This window comes from Colletotrichum jinshuiense, chromosome 15 (genome assembly GCF_051148585.1).
Source record: "Colletotrichum jinshuiense chromosome 15, complete sequence".
In the NCBI taxonomy this organism is placed as follows: domain Eukaryota; kingdom Fungi; phylum Ascomycota; class Sordariomycetes; order Glomerellales; family Glomerellaceae; genus Colletotrichum; species Colletotrichum jinshuiense.
In genome coordinates, this window is record NC_139308.1 from 78,638 (window position 1) to 97,914 (window position 19,277).

A 19,277-nucleotide genomic window follows, 5' to 3' on the forward strand; every position below is an offset into this window, starting at 1 on the left:
CCCCTCCCCAGGTTCGTTAGGAGCTGTTTAAAGCGTACAGAACCCACGTTTCTAGTCAGGCAAGGGTTTAGGTGTCGTCCTTCAGAATCACTTTGAGCTAATCTTTGTATCCTCAGACGTTCCCGAAGTAGCTTTGTCCAATTGATTGCGTCCAACTAGGCCAACAACGAGCGTGTTGGATGATACTCCGGGTGCACTTTGTCAAACATGTCAGCCCCGCCAGCCATCCTGTCTCGCCGGTGGACAGAATTTCGGGCGCTCTTGATCACATCCAACGCCTCGCGCTTCGCTTTAGTACACGCTGATGTTACCACAAGAACTTGCTTTAATACTGAGCAGCCAACTTTTCGCCCACACCTCAAGCCTAGAATAGCGCAACATGCTCATGATCCTCAGCCTGGCTAAGCAATTCAGCATTATTGACCCCCTTACGAACAGGCTCACACTGCTCTGGCATAAATCCAAGTTAGAAATCTTGATACTGCGTCTGACCTGTGATCTAGGCGAGTCCAAAGTCCTTCAAACCATTAACTAGTTCACACAACCTATAGGGGGAAACTCCATCACCTAGTGCAGGTTCGGAGAGGCAGAAGCTGGTGTTGCGTGCCAAATGACGTGGCATTAGCTTGAGAAAAAACAATGGATCAAGAAAGCAATTAAGGTTCTATTGTTAGATGAGATACCCTAGACAAACATGGTGATTAACACCCGTTTCACCAACAGTATCCTGAACGGAGTCACCGTTATCGTTGAGGATTCAAATCGTCGTCCCATAGCTGGTGCACCGATGCAGGATGCATAGTCAATGTCGTTGGAAATGCGATTTATTGTTCCAACCTTTTCAGGAATACCCATCATTTCATCGTGCCGTTACAGTTATTATTTGTAATCCGGTCTATTACCCGTCTTCAACGCTGAACACGAGCCAGTGGATAAACCCTAACCCTAACCCAGTAGATAACTATACCACACGATCTCTATCTACCCAACCCACCACGGCGGCTTCACCGTCCGCAACTCGTCTTCCTACAAATCTCTCCAAATAACAAGATCCCCTCTCTGGATCTCAGTAGCTCCAATATCTGCGCCGACGCAGCTTCAATCGACTAGCATATCTCCTCCAGCTTCACCTTACCAATCCGTATTCTCATGCTGCACGTCAGCTTGCTTATTTTCAACAGCCAATCACGCAAACGACAAAAGGAAGTAGAAAATTCAGTCAGTTGAACGCATCTTTGTTCCTTATATATAAAAATAGATAGATATTGCTATACCACATGTTGTATGAGTGCGGCTTACATCGTCATCTACACTGATCAAATGTTTTATAACTTTGATTCTGTATGAGCTAACATAATTGGACATTGAATATCATCTTGGGGCACCCGCAACAGAAAAAGAGAGCCTGAACTTACAATCCAACTACAAAAGGGCCACACTGCTGGCATCAATTCGCCCTTTTCCCTAGTTGGACCTGCGATTTTGCTCATGCCCCAACATGGAACCGCTTGGAGCCAGCTCGGGATTAAAATAAAACTTGGAGGTCAGCATGCAGGGCAAAGGAGAGGTAAAGCAAAATGAGGACCATAAAATAATGAAGAAGAACGAGGACAATAAGGAACGAGTCCCCACAAGTTGGCTCCATCATATCAGTTCTTTTCTACTTGAAGCCTCATTCAGCCCTAACCAACTCAAAGCACCACTGATTAGACAGTCAGACCCGTTTCAGCTTGCACACGCTCTAATATTTCAAACATGAAACAAAAGGACGTGTTATCTTTCCTATTGTGGGTAGTCTACATTACTTCAAATGTATTAAGATATTCAAGATCAGTATCTACCCTTGCAATCATGTAGCCACCGTCAAAGAGCGAGTGTCACAGCGACGCACCATATGCAATGATATACTTCCAAGTTTCTACAGGGCAGCACGTCATCATCTCTTATGGTTTGAGGCATTTCCATTGCGGGATCCGTTCCTGTTCACTCCCACTGTGGCTCTGAGGAACTATAGGCTATTCGGGACAGGCCAAGTGAGGATCAGGGATCCGCAACAAGGTATATACATATACACGCACGGGAATCATGTTTCTTACAACAAAGAGAGACCCAAAGAAGAGGGGGGGGATAGAAGGGCAGTATGAACCAGACAAAGTTAGCTTTACAAACATCACAGTCAAGGACCTAATTGTTGTTGCAGAGTTGTAGCCTGAGCTACAACTACCATTTTTCTTTTTTGGGATCTCTCGGCCCCTTAAAACGGGGTCAGGCTTACTGCTGCTGGTGTTGCTGATAACTTTGGTGCTTCTAGTGCTGCTGGTGGATGGGGAGGAGGTGGTGATGGCGGTGATGGTGGCGGTGGTGACTATACATCGACCGTGACCCATCGTTCCTCGACAACTATGCCCTGCTCCAGGGCCCAGACCACAAACGACAATCCGTGGCCGGCGAGAGAGGAGAAGTGGGCGGTGTTGCGGCCCTGGGACAGGCGAGGGGCAAGCCGCGCGGAGGACAGCTGGGCGGCGAGCGCAATTCAGTGCGCCGCCTCGTCCTCGACGTCGCCGACCTTCTCGACTCCGACCAAGCGCCCGGAGCTTCGGTCAAAGGTCAACAAAACGGTCGGCGGGCCACCTCCACGCGGGGTCTCTTCACGGGAGTCCTCCTGGGAGGATGAGAAACCGGGCATGGGGGCGTCGGCGAGACTTGCGGGGAGGGTCGAAGTCGGCGTCAGAGGGGGGAGGGTCATATGGTGGAATGGGAGATCCAGGGGGAGGGGATCCAGGCCCTCTTCGACGTTCAGCTCCTCCATGGAGCGTGCGAGCTCCAGGTCCTCGGAGGAAGCACCGGACACGTCGACGGAGGTGGCGGTGGCGGTAGTAGTGGTGGTGGGGAGGTCGGCGGGCGGCGGAAGGGAGTACTGTCCGGCCTGAAGGGCTGCGAGTAGTCGATCCGGTTAGCACTCGTTCCGATTAAATAGATTCACACGTCGGGGATGTGCAGCGCAAGTATGACTCACCCTTGAGACCGTTGGTCACGTGGATGCCGGTGGGCTGGGGGACGGCGGCCGGGTTCGAGTGCTTGGCGTACATGGCGGCGCGGATGGCTCCCAGGACCTGGGAGGCGGAGAACCTCTCTCCAGAGGTGGCGGTGAGGGCGGCGGAGATGGCCTTGGTGCTGGTGGTCTTGAGGGGATGAGCGGGCCGAGGTGCAGGAACATGGTGGCAGCAGAGAGGCCGAGCGAGGCGCGGGCGCGGGCGAAGTGGACAGACAGGTCCTTTTGGGCGGGCAGGGCGCCGGGGCCAGCGGAGGGCACAGAGCCTGAGAAGACGGGGTGGAGGAGGCGCTCGAGGGGCTCGTGGCCGAGGGCGCGCAGCAGAAAGTCTGGAAGGAGGGGGAGGGGGCCGCGGGGTGCAGCTCGGCCGTGGTCTCGACAAGCTGCCACCAGGAGAGGTGGAGGTCGGCGAGGAGGTCCGGCAGGGCCAGGCGGGCGGGGTTGACGGCGGGCAGGTGACCCATGGCTTGGATCTTAGTGATGATGGCGGCAACGGTGGGGTCAGACGAGACGGCCGAGTCGGAGCGGGCATGGTGGCTGGCTGGTTGACTGACTGACTGACTGGTCGGCTGGATGGGTTGGATTGGTTGAAAAGGATAGAAAAGATAAAGACAACGACAAGAAAACAGACAAGACTAGGAAAGGAGTGTGTGCGTGTGCGTGTGTTTATTTGTATTGTGGCGGTGGAGAAGAGAACAAAGAAGTAGGGGAAGAGATGTGGAAAGGGGGGAATAAATGAGAGGAAAGGGGAAAGGGTGTCGTTCTTGAGCCATTCGCCCGTTAATTTGGGTAATTGAGCAATGACTTCTTCCCTCTGTTGGTCTTGGGATCTCCATCTTGACAATCGTAGGCGCCGCTTGCTTGCTTAGTCTTTTCTGTTTCTTGAACCTCTCTTTCCTTCGGTCCGGGGGTGGGCGTCCTCCATTCCCCTTCTCCCTTTCCCCTTTTTCATGGCGTATCGGCTTAATCCCGTCAGGAAGCCCCCGCCCAAGACATGGGATTGGGAGCGCAGCAGGAGCCCGGCAATGTTGTGGACGATATTCCCAATATACGACTTGTCCGCCATGTGTCGTCCGATTGTATGGTACATTGTGGGCATCGCAGAAATGTGACCGGGCGGCTGGGCTGGTTTATGGGCTGGGTGATGGGCTGTGGACGGTGGTCTGTGTCAACGGCTGAGTGGTTCACTAGTTTGTAGACTGGGCGGCGGCCTGGCGACGGCTGCCAGCCAGCCGTCGTCGTTGAGGGCGGCGTATTTCAGAGCGGCCAGGCCGGCGTCGTCCCTCCTGTTGACGTCTCGGGCGGTCACGGCAACGCGCGTGGGCAGCCAGTCGAGGAGGGGGACCAGGCCGTTGGCGGATATGATCATGAGGCCGGTGACGCCGTGGGAACCGGGGACGGAATGCGACCAGTTGGCGCCTTGGGTAATGAGGAACTTGGCCGTCTCGATGTGACCATGACAGAGGGCGATGTGCAAGGGCGTCGACGCCGGACAGCCGTCTGGGCTGCGGATGCAGTGTACGAGCTAGCAGCCGCAGGTGTCTCGAAGGGCAGACGCACGCAAAGGTCGCGAGGGGGTTGATGGGGTCGTGGGGAACTGCAGCTGGGGCGGTTGCGTGGTGGACGATGAGCCAGCGGACGGCGGAGAGGTTGCCAAAGGCGGCGGCGATATGTGAAGGCGGCGTCGAGACATGATGACTGTCGTTGTTATCACCGTCGTCGTCATCGTGGTTGTTGTCACCGCCGTCGTCGTCATCATCATTGTCGCCGTGACTGGGATGGGTGGGATGTGAGAAGACTCTGTTGGGGTGCTGCTGTGGGTGCGCAGTATAAGCTTCGTCGCCATCGAGAGCGGTGCGGCGGAGGTGTTTGATTGCGGCCTTGTGTAGGGTTGAGCTGCTGCGCGACAACGAGGCGATGCTCGGGATGTGGTCGATAGCCTCAACGATGCCCGCGATGAGTTCACCAGGGAGGCGGTCGAGTTAGCAGGGGGATGATAGTGTGTACGCCTCGTCCATATCTACTACAGTTCGGTCCGTGTGGTCACAGACCGCAGAGAGAAAGAGAGCAGCGATGCGATGGTTCGCGGTGCGATAGGCCAATTTTGTTTGGTTTAGTTCGGTTATGGTGTTGAGAGTTGAAGATTCTTCGTATGCTACTTCAAAGAAGAGAGAGAAGAAGAGAGAAAAGAAAGGTGAAAAGAGAAGAGAAAAGAAAAGAGGACAGAGAGAGAAGGAGGGAAAGAGAGGGGGGTTCGTCTTCCATCTCTTTCCAGAATAAAAATATAATAAAGAAGAAGGTGCCACGAATTGGAGCTGCAGACAGGCAGAGACTTCCTTCCCCCTTACCTCTCTCTTTCTTTCCATTGCCTCATCATCCACCCCGCCCGGCCTGCTTACCTAATATAATAAACAAACCTAGATGCCCAAGATTCAAGTTGTTTGATGGAAGATGTCAGATGCAAGCAAGGTACAAGGAGGAGTGTTGTCCGTGTATAAGGAGAGTTGAACGAAAGCAAGCGATGGGTATTATAAGGGGGGCGCCAACCACGTTCGTTGGTGGGGGGGCAGGCAGAGCCTCAGTCGTGAAGGTGAGATGAAGTGCAGGACAGGTTGGTTGGTTGACTGGCTCGGGGCTGTCATCTGCAGCGATCGGTGTGAGTGAGTAATGTAACGGGCCGGTATGCTTTGTGACCACTCACATTGAGCTGGGCAACGGACGGGCCGAACACGATTCCCTGCCGGGTGGGTTCAGCGCGGGCCGTGCCGTTGGAGACAGGCCCCACCGCGACCGGCCGCCGTCATTAGTCAGCCCCGAGGGGGGGCGTGGCGCCGTGTAGCGTGGCGTGGTCAAAACACCAGTGGCGTGGTCGCGGGGTCACAACACCAGCACCCCGCTCAATCATTGCGATTGGGAAACAGTTTAGGCAATATCGACGGCTCCCTATCTATCCTTCATAGTCAAAAACGCCCATCCGATGGTTCTCCAGCATTTTTAAGGCCGCGCCAGTGAGAGAGTCCCATCAAGTTTAGATGCAGACATGATATTGGTACCTAATGAATGAATGACATGCCCGAATTAGTATTGGAAGCCAACTCCCACATGGCTAACATTCGCTGGGGATAAAATCAATAACAGATCCACAGCCAGGTTGGAAAGAAGGGCCCGTGGGCGGAACCGTCAACCAGCGAATCCTACGACCATTTATAACCACTAGCGATGATTCCCGCAACTGGAAAGCCGAAACCAAGACATGAAATGTCTGGATCACAGTGCCGTAGTCGACATCGAAGGTGTTTTTACAAGGGGGCATGTCTATTTTGACCATGGTGAATATCTTGCTAGGGTCAGTAGAGCTAGCTACTGGCGACGTTCAAGTGCCTAGGTGGGATACGGCGAGCAAGCGGATTGAGACGCATGCAGTTCGACACACACCTGTATTCTCTCGACACAGATTGTCCTTTTTTTGAAGCCAAGGAACTAAACTTGGGCAACGCTGCAGAACTCAACACAAAGGTCGTCTCCTTTCATGCCGAATTGACATGTAGCCAGCAAGGTGGACTCTTGACTGCCTTCAACCACAATCCGCCCACACAAAGTCCCCACCTGTTCGTTAGAGGACGGGGAAGTCTACTGCAGAGGCACTAACTGCAGAGGCAACTTGGCCATTCGCAAGGATCAGCGTGCAGCGACAGAAGGAGATCCGCTGAGGCGAGAAGTAGGAACGGGTCCCAGGGTGTTGTGGCCGGGGGCGGGCTGGCAATTGAGCTGGCCGGGCGTCGACATTTTGTCGAGGAGGGCAAGGCGGCAGGATTCGGTGCAGGACACACTCGGCAGTGTCGTAGGTCTGCTTGTCACAGCCGAGGCAACCGTCGCAGGACACTATAAATCCCCCAACATGGTCCTATGGCAGAATTCTCCACATGTCCAAGTGCTCGGAAAACCGACGGAGAGGATGGATATCTTCACAGCGACACGGAACGTGCTCACGTCATGGCGGCTACCAATAACAAATGATGCCTTCTCGCCCTCGCTCGGGTTCGTCATCAGCACAACCACTTGTGTGGGATGAAGCACCCACCGATGCATGGGAGCCAAGGAAAATCACTCGCAGCTCATTAAGTCGTTGGACACCCCAGCCCGAGCGTCGGAGGGAACCAGCGCCGGAGCCCCACTCGCTGCATTGCTGAGGCCTAAAGACCTCGATTCGAAGCAAAACAGAATGTAAAGAGAGAAGGGGGGGGGGGACACCAACCGAGCATAAACGGCGGCCAAAATGCCCAACCAAACCACGCCAATCGACCTCTCTCGGCTTTTATACAGCCCCATCCCCCGCTACCTTCCCAGCCTTCTTCTCCTTTTCAATGCCCGCAGCCGCATCTCGCACGACCTTGGCCGAGCTCCGAAACGATTCGATAATGGGGCCGTATATCGTCTTGGCCCATCCCCCCCGGGGCTTGGGCATTCCCAGCACCGCCTCGGCCAGCTTGCCGTAGGACTTTGCAAAGTCCGCGTCGTCTTCTTCCTCGTCCTCGGCCTCCTCTCCGGCCTCGTCGTTCTCACCGGCGAAGAGCAAACCGGGCCCCTCGTCATCGTTGGCCCGGGCCTGGCTGCCGCCCTGCCACGCCTCGTCTCCCAAGTCCCCGTCTTCGAAGAGCGGAACGGGGTCATTTGCCAGGGCAATACCCCGGCCCACGTCGACCTCGCTCTCTTCTTCCTCCTCCTCCTCCTCCTCGGCTCCGACCTGGGATCCCGAGGCGGCGAAGGTGCGCGACCGCTTAGCGGGAGGGGGCTGGTAGCTGAGGTCGGCGGCGGAGCGCTTGCGGCAGTTGCTCGGGCGGGGAGGGGGCGGCATCTCGGCAGAGGCAGACTGGGGGGACTCCTCTCGGGCGGAAAAGAAAGGAGAGGACGCGCGCGAGGATGCAGGGCCGACGGAGTTGATCCGGAAGGGAGACGACGCGGCCGGAAGGCTTGGGGTCGCCACGCTTCTGCCGATGAGGGCCGGGGTGGATGCGCGGGAGCCGAGCGCAGGGGTTCCTCGGCGGCTTGCGCGGTCTGGGTCTTCGCCGGGACGAATTGCTGTGTTGGCGTGTCAGTGAGCTGTCCCTAGTGGATACGACGGACGTTTACGACGGGTTGATCTGTGATGTACGTATGTATACATGAGGATTCATCTGCTGGTGCAAGGGCTGGTGTATAAGTGATTTTGATTCTTTTGCCATTCGCATCTACAAGTATACTATAGGAGGGGGGCTAGTAAAGATAATATTCGAGAGTTATGTAAGTAAGTGTACATGGAGTCGTGCAAGTGAAAAAAAGGCAAGGGCAACGAATCATCAGCAAGTTACAGCAGCAGCATTACCTCGAAAAGCAGAGTCGACATCCTCAATGGCCAGCTCCGGGGGCGACGCAGCGGGGCTCTCGCCCTCGGCATGGCGACGCAGAGCGGCGGCGGCGACGGCGTCGAGGACGTCGCGGCGGGAGCGTCGCTTGGCGTGGTCCTTGGCGTTGAGGAGGGAGTTGAGGGTCTTGACGGCGGTCCATGACTTGGTGATGGGGGCGCCCAGCACGAGGAAGACCATCTCGACGCGCTTGAGGCCCAGGTTGGCCATGAGGCGCTCGACGCGGCGGCGCAACTCGGCGGCGGCGGTGTCGCGGAGCCAGATCCTCTCTTCTCGGAAGAGGAGGGCAGAAATGGTCTCGAGCTCGTCGTCGGACAGCTGGGAGGAGAGGAAGCCAACAAAGTCCCACGAGGACTGGTCGTGGTGGTGGGCGTGGCTCCACCAGGTCTGCTTGAGGGCGGCCCAGGTGGCGGGGATGTCGTCCGGGCGGATGGCCGGGTTGGCGTACACGGAGGCTATCTGACGGAGCTGGGAGAGAATGGCGCGGACATCGTCCTCGGCCTCGATGCGTTGACGAGGCATTTGTGGTGGTGGCGCGAGGCAGAAAGACAGGACTGGAAGCTAGAGACAGAAGACGAGCAGCGAGAAAGACAGCAAAAGACACAACAAATACGACAACGAATGAGCAAGGTTGACGGATTTCAAGGAGAAGAAAACAAGACGGCAAAACAGTCACATCACGCAGAAGAGGGAGGGGAGCATGAGCAGACGGTCCTGGGTGGGCTTGACTTGACTTGACTTGGTTCGGGTTGGGCCATGGCCAGCAACATCAAGCGCAGTCCCTTCCGTGTCTCCGGCGGTGGTCTCGCAGTGCGGAAAGACAGTAGACAGACCCCAAGAAAACAGAACATAACAGAGATGCATGCGAGGGCTTCTGCCTGAATTTTTTCAAGCAACGAGTGGGCGAGAAAGAAGCGGCCGGGGACACATTCGCTAGAAGCGGTGCGGCCGAGGCATTCCTTCCCCTCGTCCCGCCTGCTGTGCTCCACCTTCCGGGGCCGGTGTGGGTCCCCGGTCCGGTCCTTCCCGCAAGCCAAAGCCACGGCGGCGTATATTGCAGGGCCAGGTGCAGCACCTACCTACCTAGAGCTAGAACGGCCCTGAGGTGGGTGTACGTACCTGCACCCAGTCCTGGGCACTGCTTACCTAACTACACCCAGCACCCAGCACCCGACACCCGACACCCGACACCTGCATCTCTCCTCCTCTCCTCCCTTTTGACATCTCCTTCAACATCTCCTACTCCTCCTCCTCCTCCTCCTCCTCTATGTCTCCTTTGCTTTTCTTCCCCCTTCCTTCTTTCTCACTTTGCGTCTTCACCCCCCCAACGCTGCCACCTAAGAGAGTACTCGACTGCTTCCGCTTTCCCGCCACGGCACAGGATGCGGTAGCAAAGGTTCATTAGCAACTTCTCACTTTCTCAAGGACTCAGCTCCTACTCACAACAAGTTCGGGCCTCCCGCTTTCGTCTATATCTCTGACAACCCAGCCCAACCCAGCCCTTCTGCCAGTGTTGGCCCCGGGTACGTCATCGCCCAGTCACTCCGTCCGGCAGCGACCAGAGGGAGAAGCTGACACAAGTGAAATAGCAACGAACGACTCACACTCACGCCGCTCTGCCCAACCAACGCAAGCCCCGATCCAGCAAAACGCACACGTCTGGCCGGAACACACCATGCAGTCCCACCCCGCCAAAGCCGAGCCAGCGGACCACGTCCTCTACCGCAGTCTCGATCCCGACGGCCAGCGCCGCTTCATCGTGGCCAAGTGCCGCGAACTTGTCGCCCTGTGGCCCTTGGCCCCCGTTTCCGCAAGCACCACCCAGCGCTCTGCCGAAACCCATCTCCTCGAGTCCAGCTTGGAAGCCACCATTAATGCGGCCAGAGCTGCCATCGCCATCGTCGATCATTCGGCCATGACGGATGCGAAGCCCTGGACGGGGTCCGATGGCACCCCAAACAATGCCCGCGGCACCAAATGAGCCATTAGTTATGCTGTGGGAGAAGACGAGAAGGACCAGTTGGTTGACATTTGACATGGGAAACAGGCAGGCAGCGACCAGATTCGAGCAGTCACAAAGATGGCGCGTCGTCCAACATGCCATCGTACCTAGATAGGGTCAAGGTTCTGGGTGCAGTCGACCGATATCTGCTGAAGGAATACCCCCTGAAGTCATCCTCTTTCAAGGCGCGTCAGCATCAATACAATAGATTCTTGTCTTGTTGTTAATCTTGTGAGCCCTACTATCTGGAATGTATTTCTAGCTTCTCCCTTATCACAAAAGTCTCGTTTGAATCAAAATTACAATGCCGTAGGCGCTTTTCGAGCACATCCACCTCGGCCAACGCCACGCCACGCCACACTGCGTCATCCTTGCTTGCGGTGGAGTTGGCGCCAGTGACATAGGAACGGTGTATCTTTTCCCATGGCCAACACAATGACACCATCCTTGGTAAGCCGAAACACCAAGAATCAGCATAGAGAAGAAGTGCACGGCATGGCGTACTTGTCGTGAAGAAGGCAATCTTCGGTCTGAGCTCCATTGTCTTGGTGCTACCTGCCTATAACTGCCGCCCTCGAGATATCTTCAGAGACTGCCCCACCTCCTTGAGCGCGTTGTAACAGCTAGGCTTGGGATATAAGCACGACTTGAGACTGACAGCATAACCAACAATCCTTAAGGGGTAGGTATCGCGACCTAATTCGCAGGGGCTGACTTCGCGTTGCATCCCATCGTCAGGGGTGTATATACCCACTTTCCATTTGTATCTAGACTTCCTATTGTCAATCTGTCACGACGTAAAAGTCTTAGAGGCACGGAAAGGGTGGTCTTTCTTTTTTAGAGTTGGTAAAATGATTGGCAGTCTAGCCATAGTGAAAAACAGCCCTTTGGGTCGCTTGGAAGCGTCGACTTGGCTTGCTTTGGTTGACGACATTTTGCTGGGCGTAGAAGTATTTGAAGAGATTGGTGACGGTTACTCAACACGACAATTCACAATAGTTGGCAACAGACCAGTTGGCAACAGATTTCATGTAATTCCCGTCCAATCTAACGTCGGCGGCGAAGAGGAAACCGGAAAGGTGCTGTGTTCTAGGCTGCTTAGGGACACTAATTCTGACACTGTAACCGGGAGGGAGCAAGATCGAGTAAATGGCATTGGTCTTGGCTGGTCCAGAGAGATGTGCGACAGCTAGATGCCCCATAAGTACCAGGCTTATGGCGGGGAAAGCGGTTGCGGCCTTGGACTATAGACCGCTGTCGGCGGCAGACGACAGAGACGGAGGAAGCGGAGAGAACGACGATAAGAAGGGAGGATACCCTACGGGCCTTTTTCGTTCTATAAGAAAATTCAACACGACAATCCGATCAAGGCATATAGCAAACTATTTAAAACAATGGTTTGAATGGGTTTAACTCTGGGTGGTTACCTGTAGGTATATTTAAGCCTACACGAAGCGCCATTGTGCCGCCCAGTCGGGACGGGTCTGCCCTCAAGCAAGATATGAAAATCAAGTGCTCAGTGCCAAGCCAGCATTGGATTCTTCATTGACCCAGACCATCTTGTCCCCATCTGTTTCCCGCCTGTCTAATCTCCTGCTCCCCTCTGCCACTGAATTCTTAAATATCTGTCTCTTGCTTGCTATTCAGGGCAGGCAGCTTGTTACCACTTCAAAATCCCTCGGGCAGCAGCAAGCGGATACAGCAGCAGCAGCAGCAGCAGTGAAGATAGTGCGGCTGGCTACTGGCTGCTGCTAGCCGCCTGCTCTTATTCTGGCTGAGTAATCCAAGATTAATACTAGACCGCATTGAAAACACATTTGGATTTCATGACATACATGGGCTGGTAGGCAGCAAAACCTGTGCAAGACATACTGTGTCATAAAACAGATCAAGCAGCAGTTGAGTGGGCAAAACAGCAACGCAACCAGCGACAGGCAGTGCATTATGTGCAAGTAAACAGGGAATATATCGGCCAAGTTTGCCGATACCCTTTGATCCGTCGCCCAAGACGGCCGTCGCAATGTTTCAATTCCATCTATACAAATACAAATTCCGCAATGTGACCTCCGGAAGTCTTCTGCCGACACGGCTTTCAATTCGTTTCTTTCGTCTCCCTTGTCTCGATTAACTTCCGGAAAAACAAGCCATTTCTCATCCACCCCCAGTATTGCACAGGAACCCACGGGAGCGTTATGGCACCATCGCCAAGGGCCATCCGGCGTGGCAGCGTCGGACCCGCTCGCAAGGAGGGAAACGAGAGTACAAGCAACAAGACCACGGCAACCGAAACCATAAAATTGAAGAAGAGCGAGCAGTTCATTACTCCGAATGTTGTGTTAGCTGTCGCGGGTAGCGGACGGCGGCGCCTGCGGGTGACGGTGACAATTTCTGCTCTTATGTCGATAGGATGTACGGATGCGGTCTTAGGCGGCAACTCGAGGACCCGACGGGATTGTGCGCCATAGGCAAGTCAGTCGCTTGTGACGGTCAGCAACACTTGTGACGGTCAGCAACACTTGTGACGGTCAGCGACACTTGTGACGGTCAGCGACACTTGTGACGGTCAGCAACACTTGTGAATGGCTACCCCTCTCCACGGTATGTCCCTGCAAAACTGGCGGGGACGAGAAGCAGAGCATTAGGTGAAGTATTTCCCAGGGTGCTGTTGGTGAAGCAAGCAGGGGAGCTTACGATCTTGATGGTGAGCAGGAGTACAGGGCAAGATACCGCGAGATCCCACCCGAGTATCACGCCTGGCTCTTTGCCTCGAGGGATGCGTCCAGGCGGTTCCGCACCCTCGAGCGCACGACGGAGGAGCGTGACGAAGTCTTGAGGCGTCTTTCGGAGAACAAGGCGCGCCTTGATTCCCTGGAGACGGCGTCTGGTCTCCGAACGACACCGGGACGCAGCACGGTGGCGGGGGCCGTCGTTGGGAAGCTGAAAATTTACGACAACTGGTGCTCGCCCTCTGAGCGTAAGGTAGTTGGCGACGGTGCGCGTATCAACCAACAAACCACTGACCATCAAAGGGTATATATAGTATTTACTGCAAGTCTTGACATTCATCGGTTGAACCAAAGTCCAGCCAAAATCGGGAAAACTAAACGGCTGAGGGCGACAGTGCGTACTACTGACCTCATCCGTGACAGTTTTCCGGCCTGAGACTGTAACCTTTCCTCCCACAACGTCTCCTTCTATCTTCTTATTGCACAGAAAACAGCTGCATCCGGTCCGGATCTCGGGAAGGCACTACAGTACAGCTTACCTAGGTAGGCGGTTTACCTCACTTCGGCACACCAGGCATCTTCTTCTTCTTATTCTACTCGTCTTGTCGTTCACATGTCGGGCTTGTAAATGTGATGACGCATGGCGGTTGAGTTTGGTGTTTAACTTTAGTTAATCATGAGGCAGATCGGGCATCCGCTGACCGGTTTTATGCCGGTCGCACCCAAGGATTTTTCATACGCCACAAGCAAGAGTGTGGGGGTTACAAATGGATGTTTCAGGGAATAACCGAAAATCTCTCGGACCCAAGAGCTAGATTATCCAGGTTTGGGAATACGGGAAACGGGCAAAGCAAACAGACTTGATAATCAGCGGTCCATTCTTTAGCATTTCCTAACGAGCTGTCGGGAGTTGCCGATCAGCTTGTGAGTTCAATAAGCCTGGCGTACCAAGAATCGCTATTGGTCTCGTCTCTCACCTAGCTTCTAGCGGGAGGGAGACGCGCAGGGTAGCGAGGCTCGGCGTACATTTTCGCATCTTGGCCACGCTCCTGAGGTTGACTGTTGACATCCTACGGAGAACGAGAGTGGCTTCAGGCAGTTTCTTGCTGGCGCGAAGCTTGCAGCGGATGGTCTTGTTCTATCCAAGTCCTGCTACAACAGCACGACCACCACGTATTAGTGCGATGAGCGCTCGTGTCCGCCATCCCCGGCCTGCTCGCCCGACCTGCCTGCCTGTCCTCCCAGCCCGCCCTGTCCGCCCAGCCCGGTTTGCCCGCCCAGCCCGGTTTGCCCGCCCAGCCCGGTTTGCCCGCCCGACCTGCCTGCCTGCCTGCCCGACCCGGCCTGTCCGCCCAGCCCGGTTTGCCCGCCCGACCTGCCTGCCTGTCCGCCCAGCCCGTCCTGCCCGCCTTGCCTGCCGGCCTAACGTTTGTAAAGGGCACTATAAACCCATGCAATCTGCTACACCCTGCACTACACTTTAATTGTGGCACAACACTTTCTAAGCACAGCACAGCACGTGCACCTCTCTTTCTGGGCAGCTCGCTCCTTTGTAACCAAAAACAACAACCACACTGTCACCCACCACCCACCACCGTCCGTGGTCATGATCGCGATCCTCTCCTTACCACCCCAAACACCCATGCACAATGGAGCTGACATCTCCTCGCTTTCAATCAGTGCAATCCTGCGACGGCACCACAGAGAGCGTCTTCTTGTGATGCCGCTCTACTGGACAGCGCGACACCTCGACCTGTTGGGCTGCACCTTCGTCCACGACACACCACCATCCACCGACACCAACGCCGACCCAACCCCAGTGCAGCTCTCTCCGCCGCTGTCGCCACACCGCAGGCCTGAAGATGATTCTGTCCCCGACGCCCGATCCGACTCTACCCGGCCCGGGACCAACACACCCGGTGACGGCCCGTCTCCTAGACCTTTGACCAAGCCTCGCCCATCCCCTCTCGATCGTCAGGTCACCACCCTGGCTCGAGGCCAATGGACCCCCCCCAAGGCATCAGCCCTGGCTGCCATTCTAACGGCAAGCCGTGCTGGCATCCAACGAATAAGGTGCGTCTTATACATGCCACATTGGCCGTGCCGTGCCGTAGGTGCTGACTGTGCGCTTCTCTGCAGCAAACAACTCCGTTTTCGATTCGAGGCGCACTCCGTCTCCATGCCCTGTTCCGTCTTGTCTTGCCCTCCGGAACCGACTCCGGAACCGACCTCGACTGCCAATCGCCCTCTTTTATCCATCGCTTATCTAGACCGCTACGACATCCGCCTCGCCCGCGAAGACTCGTTGGAGTATATCCGTTGCCCCCCTCGGAGCGGTCGGCCAAGCAGGGCCACCGCGTCTCTCTATGCCAAACAACTCGCCCAAATCACCCCCGCCGAACCCCTCCGAGACCCCTACATCGTAGCCTTGCTCATCGCGCTCGCCCAGTCCCAGCGGCGTCAATGCGCTCGCGCCGATGTGCCGTCTGCTCCCGAGAGCTTTCGGGTATATGCCAGCCATGCCAGACCGTCCCGCGTGATGTATTGCTGACTTTGGCCTGAGCAGGTCCGCGTGCTTCTAAGCGATACAAAGAACAATTCGCACATCACCCTGTACACCGCCGACGTGCCTGCTGCCGCTCTCGATAGATTTTCGAGCCCTCACGAGGCCCCTCGCACCGCCTCGGGCATCCTCGTCCGCTCCGTCCACATTCCCTTTCAACCGTATTCCTCGTTCCATGAACGGCTGACGCGCGCCATGTTCCCGCGGGGCCTGAAGCGGGGCCGGGAGTCCGACACGGCGGGTGACGAGAACAGGAAGCTCGCGCGGCGACAATAGACAAGGGCACGGTACACGACCAACACTAATGATAATGAGAATAACGATGGACGATATTTGTATGAATGACTTGGGACACTGGCGGCGTTTGGCTCCAAAGATTGGAGGAAATAAGATACCCGTTTTGCCTATTCGTTGCAAGAGCATGTGAAGCAGTGTCACCCAGTAACCCGTGAGACATACGGACATGACGTTGGGGTGGCTGGACTATGCATCGCCGGCGAACCTTGAGAACACGGCACGGCGTACAGGGCAGCGGTCTGCACCGTGTGTCTGGCAAGTTTAATTCGTGTTGGTCGCCTTTTTCGTTCGAGGGTCGCCAAGTATGTGCAGAATGAGGTGAAGAACTTCTCACTATTGCCGTCGCGCAGTCGTCGCTTACTGCGAATCCGAGACAGGTAGAATTAGGCAACAGGGTTTTCATCATCAGCTGTATCTGCAGTGGCGAGTTCCATTTTTTTCACACCCTCAATACCCTCATACCACGCGAGGAACCGAGTCAACGCAGGAATCGAGGGATCCTGTACATGTTAGTTGCCCTCCTTGAATCGATCATGCGCCCGGCGCCTTTCGTCTGTACAGTGCTTCATTAAGCAGCAGGCTGACCGCAGACCTAGCACTTCCTCACGGCAGCTGGGGTAGGCGTACCGCTGCTGTTTCGAAAAGGGCGGCCGCGAGAGGGTTCACGGCCGAATCATGGGTTTTTCCCACAGCCATTTTACATATGGTCCATCCAATCCTGCTCTAGCAGTTCGGCAGTATACCGGCTTTGCCTTTAATCCTGGATAGCTGCACCAATAGCTGACTGTAGTTGACTGAAGACAACCCCCATACGTAGGCGCCAGGCTAGAGAGGCAGAATTTGCACTTTTTGACACCACTACAGGCTTTACGTATCTGGTCTCAAATTGCTTTACTGGACTTGTGTACCGCAGAAAGTTTCTTTGAATCGTTGTGAGCTTCTCAAGGAGCAGCTCAAGACACCGATCTTTAGGCATATCAGGGGTCTTGTAGATGATTCGACGTTGTGTCGTATTCTGCCACTCAGAGAGATACCTCTAGCGATTCTCTTTTGTTTCAGAGTGTTCCCTGACGACGCGGGCGACAAGGCTACCAAAATCTGTAGGTGTGTCGGAGTTACAGAGGCGGTCGTAATAGAACACCAGTGCTTCATCTTTTAACATTAGTTATCAGGAAGGCATCAGAGAATTGATCGTGCAGAATTCCCGTCTTAAAGTAGCGATCTCACCAACAGCTTAGGATCAAGGTAGAAGGATATCCCTCCGCCGTATTGTCACAGGACGGCTGGAATAATATGGGCACATTCGCGGGTTGGACTCGCAGATGTAGAACATAGGGGCAGAACCGAAGCGAGATATGGGGTGCAGTGCCGGAACATCAACAGGTCATACAGAGGACGAGGTTAAGGGTGCTTGGTGGGCCAGCTTGAGGCACTTCCGCGTAGCACACCGGCATCTGCAAAGCAATAATAGTGACATGGAATTCGGTGATTCCAAGGTGGACAGCATGTCAGCGGGCGGCATTGCCCTCCTCTTCGCCGGCCTCAGGCGCCTGTCGCATGATCCCGGCCCAGATCCTGCCCATTTTCCCCGTCATGCTCTCAGGCACTCTCGCGAACTTTATGCTCCCGTCATAGCCGCTATTCTGGGCACAGGCCTCGCTGCCCAGGGGCTGGGGTTCCTCGTCTCAGCCTGCGCAGCCGGTGATGACATTTAGATACCGTCAGTTATTGTTAGAAGAGAGGACAGACGAACAATCTAATGAACGCATGCAGTTAGCAAAGATCATAATCAGCACATCGCAACTCGACGTTGACACTACAAGCCGGCTCAAAATGCCATCCTTCCATCAACGCAAAGGTTCAGCAAGAACTTGCGTATTGGACTCGTTTGATTTCAAACAAATTTCCGATAGTCCTTCTTCTTTTCAACCGGATTCAGCAAGTTACTATAGCCCCATTAGTACTTAGTCGTCTAGTTGAAGTTTACGCATATAAGAGGAAATTCATACCCGACTTAAAGGAAGGGATATATATCCTTTCCACTTTAGAGAAAATACAATCCTTAACTTCAACAAAGAAGGCTGCTGTCGGCTATTTGTTAATTAAAAAAGTGGCAATGGCTTCATTTTCGGGCTCACGTCTCAGAATAAAGCTGCCAAAGGTCAACACCGCTAGTCACTTGGTGTCGCATACAGCAACAGACCGAAAGTGTTTTAATGGCAAATCAAACCAGGTATTACCACTTCCTCTAGGGTACATATAGAAGTTGAGGCAGGCTGCGGAAACAAATACATTGTGAGCCCATGTGGCGGCCGACAAAAGGTCACACTGTATTGTATTGTGCAAAAGTGCAAACAGACATTTGAGTAGGCTGGTACGCATTACTACTGCCTCTTTGACTCATTTATTCATTCCGGCCTCCGCCATCTTAGGAGCGCCAAAGGCGACAAGAAACACAAGAGCCCTTTGCGGCTTTCGATCAGCTCGCCCATCGCAATGCAGCTCACCACGATGATATGAGAGACGAACTTGACAGTAAGCCTTTTTAACTAGGCTTCCCGGCTCAAAGGCTAGCTTGCACCAGATGAGCCTAACTCAAATCTCCCTCCAGGTATTGTTCCCTACTACGACGATTCGAAAAGCCGGCAGTGATGGTACCAGTGTCTACCCCATCCCATCCTTGGGCTCTCGACCTCGTTTGGGCCGAACCACTTTCGCCCCGAGTCGACACATCGAGATGCCAACTAGAATACTAATCCGGCCAAGGCCGAGTCCGTCTCAAGGCAGGCTCTGTCATCCCCCACAACAATGCCTCGCACGTCTGGCGGCCTCGGCAGCGCCATGGTTCAACGTCTTCCACGCCTTGAATCCAAACGGAGCGCATCTCGGCGGTCCCGATCACGGCGGGAAAAGATCGCAACGGCCAGCACCTTCCCGGCCGATTGCGGCTGGCCCTCCAGCAGCGATCCGGACCCTCGGTCCTGAAGTGATTATCGAGGACGTCTGCGCCTGGTCCGTGGCAAAAGTCGCCCACAAGAAAAAAAAGACCGCTTCCTCGGCTCCGGGGGCCGCGTGCGGTTCGCTATCCTCGTCAAAGTCTTGTACAACTTTACTTCGCTGAACGACTACGAGGCCATTCCCAAGCACCTCGACTGGTGTTTTGTCAGCCTCTGGGCGTTACGCGAAAAACAAGGGCACAAGCCATGTATTGGGCCACCGCTGGGGAAAAGGATAG

The 19,277-nt window shown here is 54.9% G+C and overlaps 4 protein-coding genes across 4 annotated transcripts; 2 read left to right on the top strand and 2 right to left on the bottom strand.

Annotated features, from left to right (window-relative positions):
* Positions 1-2,533: 2,533 nt before the first annotated feature.
* Positions 2,534-6,044, bottom strand: EsH8_XV_000006 (ankyrin repeat domain-containing protein; the record flags this gene model as incomplete). The annotated part of the gene is made up of 6 exons (XM_083274047.1): positions 2,534-2,934; positions 3,017-3,174; positions 3,266-3,593; positions 4,241-4,557; positions 4,613-4,932; positions 6,021-6,044. The coding sequence occupies 6 exons, from the start codon at positions 6,042-6,044 to the stop codon at positions 2,534-2,536; spliced, it is 1,548 nt and encodes a 515-aa protein (XP_083120579.1).
* Positions 6,045-7,367: 1,323 nt separating this feature from the next.
* Positions 7,368-8,976, bottom strand: EsH8_XV_000007 (uncharacterized protein; the record flags this gene model as incomplete). Its single annotated transcript, XM_083274048.1, has 2 exons — positions 7,368-8,131; positions 8,415-8,976. 2 exons carry the CDS (start codon positions 8,974-8,976, stop codon positions 7,368-7,370), a joined length of 1,326 nt encoding a protein of 441 aa, XP_083120580.1.
* A 1,153-nt stretch (positions 8,977-10,129) lies between these two features.
* EsH8_XV_000008 (uncharacterized protein) lies at positions 10,130-10,435 on the top strand (the record flags this gene model as incomplete). Its single annotated transcript, XM_083274049.1, has 1 exon — positions 10,130-10,435. The coding sequence occupies one exon, from the start codon at positions 10,130-10,132 to the stop codon at positions 10,433-10,435; it is 306 nt and encodes a 101-aa protein (XP_083120581.1).
* Positions 10,436-14,824: 4,389 nt separating this feature from the next.
* EsH8_XV_000009 (uncharacterized protein) lies at positions 14,825-16,021 on the top strand (the record flags this gene model as incomplete). The annotated part of the gene is made up of 3 exons (XM_083274050.1): positions 14,825-15,255; positions 15,322-15,688; positions 15,749-16,021. 3 exons carry the CDS (start codon positions 14,825-14,827, stop codon positions 16,019-16,021), a joined length of 1,071 nt encoding a protein of 356 aa, XP_083120582.1.
* Positions 16,022-19,277: the final 3,256 nt, after the last annotated feature.